This window comes from Sylvia atricapilla, chromosome Z (assembly GCF_009819655.1).
Source record: "Sylvia atricapilla isolate bSylAtr1 chromosome Z, bSylAtr1.pri, whole genome shotgun sequence".
NCBI lineage: Eukaryota > Metazoa > Chordata > Aves > Passeriformes > Sylviidae > Sylvia > Sylvia atricapilla.
In genome coordinates, this window is record NC_089174.1 from 37,692,837 (window position 1) to 37,703,026 (window position 10,190).

The 10,190-nt window shown below is 40.2% G+C and overlaps 1 protein-coding gene across 1 annotated transcript; it reads right to left on the bottom strand.

Annotated features, from left to right (window-relative positions):
* Positions 1-1,078: 1,078 nt before the first annotated feature.
* Positions 1,079-5,927, bottom strand: PRXL2C (peroxiredoxin like 2C). Its single transcript, XM_066339561.1, has 6 exons — positions 5,577-5,927; positions 5,011-5,079; positions 3,434-3,487; positions 2,884-2,989; positions 2,514-2,645; positions 1,079-1,898 (listed from the first exon to the last, which is right to left on the bottom strand). The coding sequence occupies exons 1-6, from the start codon at positions 5,925-5,927 to the stop codon at positions 1,771-1,773; spliced, it is 840 nt and encodes a 279-aa protein (XP_066195658.1). The 3' UTR covers positions 1,079-1,770.
* Positions 5,928-10,190: the final 4,263 nt, after the last annotated feature.

Sequence of the window (10,190 nt, forward strand, 5' to 3'; positions counted from 1 at the left end):
TTGTCCTCAGCTTTGATTATCAGGTGAATGAAGAAGAGCACAACACGGAAGCACTACTAAGAAACTGAGTATTCATCATTCATTCTCTTTGAAAATAATTTTTGTTTACTGTCTTTGTTTTACGAAACATGTAACCAGTTTTCCAGCCTGCTTTTGGCTGTTGTTTAAGTAACATAAGGCAGAGAAGCAGATGCATTCCAGAGTCCCTGGCACGCTGAAAAATATAGTTGAGCGGGAGGAGTGCTGGAGGGAGGAGACAGCTCCTTATTTGAGACTACAGGGGCAGTAGTTCATGAAAAGCAGACTTCACACCCCTGTGAGCCTGAGCTGCCTGTCCCAGTCTGTTATGCCAGGTTTGAGGAAGTCTCTGGCCAGCCCTGAAATCATAGGGGTTCAGAGTCTGCTCGTGACTACCTTTAGCCCTGTGCTGAGTGCTGTTTAGTCAAAGCTTCTTCTAAACACACAATATCAAAATAGGGGTGTAATGAATAAGTTGCTAAGGTATTGTATCTTTAATAGAATTACATTGTTCAGTATTGTTATGTTCCTTAAGCAAGCCTTTTATATTTCATCAAGGAACAGTGCACTTAATTCCACATGCTATTAATGGTGTAAAGCATTCCTGACCTTGCTCTGGGCCCACCAGTGACCTTAATGGATGCAGGAACAAACATCTTCAAAAAATGCCATTTCACAATTACATTAAAGCTTAAAAGGGGAGAAAATTTGCAGTTGAGACATGTATGTATGGTAGCATTTTAGAGTGAAGGTCAAAGATCAGTCACTGCAGAGAAGGATATGCTCCTCCATAAATATTGGACTTTTTTTTTCAAATTGCTAAAAAGAAGTGTCTCCTAGATGAAAGAGGCTACATCTCCTTTAATAAAAGCAATAGATGCTGAACTTAAACATTTGTAGATAAATGGATAATATAAAATATGCCACAACTGCAAACCAGAATGCTGTTATGCTTATTTCAGTTGTCTAAGAAATAACTAAGAACAATTTATTCAGAGAGCTCTTGTTCTGAGAGAAAAAATCCACATATAAAGGAAAAACATTCTGCTGCAAATCTTCACACGAATACAAAAATAATCTGGTTTACTCCAAAACTGATAATCTGATCAGATACAAATGTAAGACACACTTCTCTCTGGTCTTTACAGACCCATATCTTTGTGTCACACAAAAGAATTGCAGGCAACACAGGATGATGTATTAAAAATATTTACTTGAAATTGTGACTTGTATTTCATAGCTTCTACCAGTGCCAGATGCAAAAGTAGGCATAAGCTTAAGTCCAGGTGTTCAAAATCATGACTTTTCAAGGTGTATTTCAATACAAAATTGTCATACAGTGCTGGAAGCTGTAAAACAGTGCTGAGAAGTCTTGGATTGAAAGCCAATGTTGATCTGCTAGAGGCAAGGATCCCAAGTTCTTCCTGAGCAAAATCTGATTTCTTACTTTAGTGCACCTTCAACACTGATTTTTACAATACATTAGCAAGATTGTTTGATAAGACAATAATAAGCTCCAGGATTTTTTGCCATCAGTCTCAGCTGCTTTTTAGTTTTTACTATCTTGTACTCAATGGAAATAGCACTTTAGTGTCCATCTCTAGTGTCAGGTAGTTTATTCTGTGCTCTGATTTTCTACACATCTGGTTTCAGATGTCCCACAAAGACACAATAGAACCAATGCTTGCTGGAGTTCACTGGAGAACTGTTCTTGCAGATCATAAATTTAAACAAGTTTATATTACATCAGTGTCATATGTCAATAATCTGAGGTTTGTTTGAGAAATTCACTGTTTTAATTCCTGCCAGCTGCAAAACTGTATTAATGGGAACATGATCCAGCCTGTTTTGATCAAGGTGCAAAAAATGAACTTCATTGCCTGGAATGAGAATAACATGTAAATTATTGAATAACACATTTATTTATTCAAAGATGTAAGTGAATTGAAGCAGCATTCTGACTACCTACCAGTTATTGTACAAATGCATACTAGTTCTGTAGACTGCACAATATACTGTATTTTAAATAATTACAAAAGGTTTTTTATTTATGTTAAAGAAGCAAGGAACATTGAAGCATGTAACTAGTTTAAATCTGTTGTAGCATGATGTTTCCTAATAATGTGATGACTGTCAGGTTGCAATTCTCCCTTCATGCTCTGCCCCTCTACTAAAACCACATTAAATGCCTCAAATCAAATGTGAAAGAAGAATGTAGGTGAATATCACGATGTCAAGAAAACCATCCAAACTCTGAGGCAATTGTTCCACCAGCACTCCAGTCAGTTTCTGCAGGACTGTGATCAGCTTTATGCCACCTCTGTGGCAGATGGGACTATAAAATGACACTTTGCAAATTTCTTCATGTGAGAGAAATCTCACAGTTCAACACAAGACTGTCTCCTTGGGACCCACAGGGACAGCAGGCGAAATGGCAGCACACAACTTGTCCGAATGAGACAGTTGTAACTTTCACACAAAACAAAGCAGCTCACCTGGGCCTATAATCAAAGCTCCTCCCTGCTGAACAGGGTCTCCTTGAAAATCAAAAGCTGGGCCAGTCATTGCTCTCCATATACTCCTAATGCTTCCCAGAAATGTGTTTGATTTCACATGAGGGCTCCGAACTAAACAAAACCACAAAAACACTTGTTATCTAGAAATACAAGAGGATGTAAGAACAACAACAATCAACAGCTGCCACGAATAGTTTAGAGATTATTGATTACCAGTGTTTTCACAAAATATAGCCTACAAGAGATAGTCTCGTGGGCAACTCACTTTCACTTTACAGTATGATCATACTATTTTGTCAGAGCAATTTTGTTTAGTTTATGAAAGTCTAAATTAGAAAATTATTCTTACCTGATACATTATTACCTTCACCTCTTTTCATGCCAAGTATTTTATAAATTTCCCTTTGTGGATCTACATACATTTCATGTGTATACCCAGTTAAACTGCAAAAGGGCTGCAAAATATAAGCATACACACAGACAGACAGAAAAAGAAAGTAATATTAAGTAATAAAGTTAAGGCAGTTACTAGTTGGGGTCTACTGGCAACAGCAAAAATACTAACACTCTGCCAGCTTCACACTCCCCTCTCTTATTTGAAAACTATGTATTTGTTAGTTTTGTTAAAGTGGAAATTTTTTTAGCCTCAAAGCTTCAATTAAAACAACACTTCCAGTGAAATCAAGAAAGGATGTTTCCTTAGCAACCCCTGGTGGTTTTTAGACTGCAATTTTTAATTATTTGTTTTAGTCATGTATTACTATTAGAATTGCCTCATGAATACTATACTTTTTTATTGCCATTGCAAAAGACCACCTTTTCATGCAAACCAAATCCCTCAATACAGACCATTAAGACATAATAGAGGATACATTATATTTAATGACTACTTTATTTACCTTGATGTGATGGTATGATGACTGTCCAATAACTATAAGCCTCACATTCGATTCCTGGAACACAACATGAGTATTGAAGCTGCAAAGAGGAACTGGGTGTTCCTAGATGACTTCAGAGCTTTAACAGAATCTGGTGTCCTGAGTTAGTGATCACAGTCCACTGACTTAAAATTACTCGAAGTTAACATAACATTTTTGGAGACTGCACTTTTGTTTATTATCCGTAGTTAGCAGCTGCATTAATTTATTAAGAGAAAAGTTATTTTTAAAGATAGCATGTAAATTACAGTTGTGTAAACTTTTAGTTTCCTGTAGTATTGGTAGGATTGTCTTCTCAATTGATTGCAACGTGCTATGATTTTGGAAACTCAAAATTTCCACTCAGTTGCACCTACATCTAAAGAAGCAGCACGCAAATTATGGTGCTGAAACATCTGTGATTTACATAAATGGATCCACTGATGGACATAACTTGCATTCACATGCATTGCTGTCTTTTGCAGCTGCAGCCTTAGGCTGAAGACTAAAGCAGAGCCCAAAACTGAATTTCATTTAGATATCAGTAAAAATAGGTAATAAATATAAGGTTGTTTTATTATACATTTGTCTTTCCCATATGGAATAATTTCCCATATAAAATCATTTTGCTTATGAAAAGAAGCCCTCCTAAAACCAGAATACTTGAACTAAGAAAAGCGTGAACATTTTTGACTCTCTGTATACATTTATTTGAGGAGCCAAGTTAAGAAAATGTCCTTTTGAGTAACACTGATCAAACAGTTTAGAAATATCTATCCTGCGAAGGAAAGCTGACAAAGAAATTTCTCCTTTTTGTCCTCTAATTCCTAGTCCATCTCAGATGGACTTAGATGGAGTTGCTGTTAGCAATGAGCTGAGTCTCTGTCATTGGCTATGTTGCTGTTGGGAATAAAGTATGACAGAATTTCAATCAGCAGTCTAGAAGAGACAGTTTGACCTTGCACATTTAGCAGGAGATCATTGTCTTCTCTGGTTTCTCCTGCCACCCAAAAAATACATGTCGATAGCAACTCCTGCCCACTCTACTTTTCTTTTCTGTCATTGTCATTCCTGTTTGCGCAGCTGCCCTGGACAGCAGGACACACTACTAATGCAGCTTACAAGTGACCATAGGAAAAGATACTATTTTTAATCCAGATCAATTTTCTGATCTTATTCTGTGCACAACCGTCAGTCAGCCCTACTAGCATAATGGAAAGGGCAGTAGTTAGCAGTCAGAAGACAGCTGTCCACGGCACTACTAATACTGAAAGAAATGCCTGTCAGATGTTGTCTAACTGTTCTGAACACAACAGTAAAAAGAGCACCAAGCTAATAGGGCCGGGAGAAATAATGCCGTTGCAACAGAGCCTGTAATGCCATAAATCCTTTCCTGTGTCTCCTAGGCAGATTCATTATTGCTATTGTAGCAAACAATGAAAACACTTCTTCTGAGCTTTTTTTGCGTTTAATTCCTAGAAGCCTTATGTAAGCCTGTAGCTGGACATAACACATCTGCTTGATTGCAGCCATAAACACATTAAGATCAGAGTACTTACTTGTAAAAATGCCTTGGGGACTTTTGCCAGATCTTCTACGTACTCCTTAGAGGTGTAACACAAAAAATTCTGCAACATACCAAATTGAATGTGTCAGAAACAGATATAATTGCATAGCCATGAAGCAGCAGACTTTGTGCACACACCACTTTGGAGCTGATCAGGAACAAGGAATAGGAAATATTCTAGCCACCAAATCTGGATTAGGATACTGGTTTAATCCAAGCCTGAACAAGGACACTGGGCCTACAGCCTTGCAAATATTTTTATCTCTAGATATTTTAGGAATGTCATAGCTGGCTCGACAGCTGGGAAGTCAAGGAATGTGATACTTGTTTCCCTAAACACCCGGCTGAAGTATTTCCTTTCTGTTAAATAGCGTTTGACTTTAGCAAAGACCAGGAGGTCTCAGGAGCAGCACTGCTCTCCTTTGCGCTTTCTTCCCCTCCGCTCCAGCCCAGCCCGTGCACCCCCGGCCTCCCACAGCCCCGCCGGGAGCCGGGTGGGCCCCGCGACGGTCCCTCCTCACCCGCACGAACAGCACGATGGCTTTCTGCTCCGCGTACAGGGCCTGGAAGGGGACGCTCCTTCCGTCCGCGTCCAGCACCAGGCAGCGGGCGGCCTCCCGCAGCCGCTCCTGCTCCGGCCGCCGCCCGCAGCCCCTCGCCCGCCCGACCTGCTGCGTGACCGGGGGCGCCGGCGGCCCGGCCATGGGAGCGCCGAAGGGAAAGGCGGAGCTGGAGCGGAAAGGCGCGGGGCGTTGTGCGACGGCGAGGAAGCGACCGGGCCGGGGTGGAGCGGAGCGGCTCGTTCCCGGCCGTGGGAGCCACCTCGGGCAGCCGCGCCGTGGCCCTGGAGGAGCGGGGCGGGGTTCGGAGGGAGAGAGAGAGCAACCTGCGGCCGAAGCCGCTGCGCATCCGTCAGCCGGAGCCGGGGTGCAGTTTGTGCCCGGGAGACATAGGAGAGTCACCCGGAGCTTCCTAGGAATGGTGTGCAAGCAGGAGCAGTGACATGGTCATACGGCCTCGAGGTTCTTTCTGCGGGAGGCCGCAGCCCTGCAGAGGGCCATAGGCAAAATACAAAACTGCTCTCGAGGAGCTGTCGAGCTGCTGTATCGGACAAAACCCACATGACACCCGGTGTCCTCGTTCATGCAAAAGCAGAGCTTCACAGGGTCTTGAGAGCTGAACAGCAGAATAGCTCCAGTGCACGCAAAAATGAATGTACAGTCCTTAAAAAAAGAAAGACCCTAGGTTGTTGAAGCATAGTGTAGTCTTTTAGACTGTTGTGTAAGATGAAAGCTTATGAGGATGAGGGTACTTTTTTTACTGGGCAGAGGAAAAAGAAGTATCAGACAAGATAGGACTGGGGGGATTTCCAGAAGTTATTCTGCTTTGTGAAAATCTCTGATTGTCATTAATCTCTGATTGTCATTAATTCCGAAGTTTCTCTTGACATGCTGTTCCAGAGTCTATATGTTAACGTGATTCAAACTTACATCCCCTATGCTTTGGGTTAAGCCACAACTTTGATATTACCAGGAGTGAGCACATAGAACAGGTTAAGTCTTGCAGTTCAGTATGTTCTCACAAGGACTTTGATTTAAAAGGTGATGAATTCAAATTAGTAAAGATTAGTAAAGAAGTTCGGAAAACTGAGAAACTTAAAATTCTCCTGGGTGCAGTTGGGCCAAATGACTTTAAAGGTCTTTTCCAGCATAAGTGATTCTATGATTCTGAAAGACTCATAGAATGGGCAGTATTCTCCATTGTTGTTTTCATCAGGCTTCCTTGTTCAGGTGCCAGTATGCTGTCCAACACATTTCTTCCACTGGCAGTTCACAGACCAAACTGTGTGCTGTGCAGCAGCACCCTGCAGCTCCCTCAGCAGTACTGACAGGAATGTGCTGCCTACCCCTGACTACTGCAGGACACAGCAGAGCAGAGAACTGACGCTTTTGACAGGCTTTGGTCTTCATCTTGAGGATGAAGTGGATAGGCCATAACCTCGCTGTGTTATGCCTGCAGTAAAACCGGGAAGCATTGGGCAGGACTCAGGGGCACAGCTCAGGACTCGATCATCAGTAGACCTTAAACCAGGCCCTTTGCCACTGCAGCTTTATATCAGAAGAGGCAGTCATATCATTGTAGGGGATCTGCTGCCGCAGCCTCTGAGTGGGAGCACACATCAGGATGAGACTGCTGATGAAAAGAATTGGACATTGTGGTGTCACAAACTCCAGAGGGCACTGCCCCGGGTCAGTCTGCATGTAGCTGACCTTGTGCATCCAGAGACCTAATACTTTCTTGATTTGAAATGAAATCTCCTGAGGAGCTCAAGAGAGGCACTCTGCCTGTCTGGGAGAGGTGGTAATCTGTCCTACTAGGCCAATGAAGACTGCCTGCTGACTTTGCTTTTTTTTATGTAGTTTGGCCTGCTTAAACTAGCTGAAGAAGCATGTCCTTAACAACAGGTTTCAGCAGTATACAAGTGAGGAACAGCAACTTTCTTCTGAGGATATTTGCCGAAGCATTCTCCAAAGCCCCTCAAGCAGTATGTTTCTAACTTTTGGTAGAGAATCTTAAGTGTTGCAAGAATACAAATACACATTGCTGTCACCCCCAGATTTATAGAGAAAAAACCAGAAGCAAATACAGTTGTATTGTGACATGTTTTCTGAAGGAGTGAACACTCAAAATTAGCAGTCATGTTTTGAAAGCTGAAGCTTAAAGCCTTTCATTAATACCTGCTTAAAAAAAGTCTAGACATAAGTTTCACTTAGTTGTGAAGAAAGAATCCATATCTGCTGATATTCTGGACAGTACTAATTGTCGAAGTGTGCGGTCTACTCAAACCACATAATTCTTCAAGGTGTGCTGTGAATGCAAAAATTTCCTTTTCTTTCCCTTCCCCTCTTTTCTTTATAACTCACAAATATAAAAATGTGGATGACTTTAGAAAGCATATTTGTCAGAGCGATGTCATTGTCCTAAGGAGAATCAATCAGTGCATTTAAATCGTTATTTTTGATTCAGGATGCAAGTCACTCTCTTCACTGAAGTGCATTTTAGAGTTGTAGAGAGAAACTTAACTAATATTTAATTAATCAAGGGTTGGGTTGCTTTGTACTGTGGCTAGGAAGATCAAATTCCTACCATTTCAAGAGGGAAAACAATAATTACGCAAAGATGGTGGTTAATTTATTTGTTCTGTATTGAATAGTGAAACAAAATACCAGCTGTAATTATGCATCCTTAATTCCTTTATATATCACAGCTGAACAAAATATTTGACAAGGGAGGTGTGGCCTGTATTCATACCATAAATGCACTGCCTAAAGTATATGGTGTTTATTTGTAAAGCAACATGGTATTATCAATTTACTACATGGTATAGTGTTTACTCAACGCAAGGATATTTGTTCTTGTTTATATTCGAATCCTAATCTAAATCTAATATTGTTTAGCTAGAGATAACAAGGTTATTACTTATCAGGAAAATTAAATTAGTGTTTACAGTTCTAGGGAAAAACATCATGCTAAATACCAGCTAAGAACCCTAGTTTTTAAACTGTCGTTGTAATTACAAAGGAGTAAAAATGTGTGCTGTCCTGTAGAAACAACAGTTTCTTCTCTGTGAGGGTGGTGAGAGAAATATCCCAGAGAAGCTGCGGACTCCCTGATAGGGTTCAAGACCAGGCTGAATGGAGCTTGGGGCAACCTGGTGCAGGGGAAAGTTCCCTTCCCATGGCAGGGGGGCACAACTGGATGTTCTCTAGAGTCACTTCCAACTCAAACTATTTTACAATACTATGATAAGAGGCTTTTTCCTTTATGTCTACCTTTCATTGTTCCCTTAGTGTCACGATATCCTGGAGTTATGCTTGAATAGCACCATGAAGTGATTCTTCTGACCAGCAAGGACAGTAATTTGCATCTGGAAAGTAATTTTTCAAGTGGTGGGTTCATCTCCAGTTTTGCTACCTGCTGTGTTTTCTCATCCTGATGTTATTTCTCATTACCTTTGCTTCCTGTTTTCTGTTTTGTGTTTTTTTGTTTGTTGGCTTTGTGTGTGTGGGGGGTTTTTTGTTTGGTTTGGTTTCTCTGTTTCTGTTTGTTTGTTTTCCCCGAAGGGGGAGTTATTACCGTTTCAAACCTTGCCTAAGTTTTGCTTTTTGGCTCCCTTTAGAAGTCCAAGATTATTTACCAGACTAAAGGGCTTTGTAAGTCTGGCTGCAGTATCACAGTATCAATTTGTGTTTGATATTGACTAACTTTTCACAACACAGATAATAGAAACGTAATTTAAAATCTACTCAAATAGTTCAGGGATTATAGTGACACATGGAGAGAAAATATTTTTCCTGTTATATCTGATATATAGAGTTTTGTAAAGCAAACCCTACACAGAGAGCAGTAGTATACAAATTTTACTACAGAGCACAGTAACAGTACTAAGTGAAACTAAGTAACAACAGTACTAAGTGCACATTTTATTTAATATAGCCTCAAGGCACAAAGAGAACTTTTAATGCATTTTTTAAGAACTCTCAAAATTGTATCTATTTCTGTTTTGCAGCTCTGTGCTGCAAATGAGAAACAGAGATGACCATCTATGTGTCAAAACCAGAAAATTATGTGTGAAGACGTTGTTTATTTACTCCAAGTGCCACTGGTTTGAATCTTTTTTAAAATAAATAAGAGGTAGCAAAAAGCTACTTATAATAGAGGAGACAAAAGTGAGTAAAAAATATGGTACAATCCAGACAAGGCAAACAGAATTGTCTTGTGTCTTGTTAGCAGTAATGCTCTTAGAAAGTAAGCTAATTATCATTAGTGTAAACCAGATGAGAGGATTAAAAAAATAATGAATGTGAAAAAAAGCTGAGGTGATTTCATGGAGTGTTAAGGGAAGATTAAACCTTATTTAAGACTGGTACTTTGCAAGGTAAACAAAAACTTTCTTGAAAAGTTTAGATACTGTTCCTTTTTTAGCTTCTTTTAGCTGTAGAAGGTTGTTGTTCCCAGCTACTATCTCTATTTTCTATGTTAATAAAGAATTGGATGTATACTTAGCAGTAGGTTCAGTTCAAATGGTTCTTTTGTTTATGACAACATTGGTATTTAGCTACAGTTAGGAATTCCCTTCTTGGGACCAGTGGATGGTATAACATTTTCACT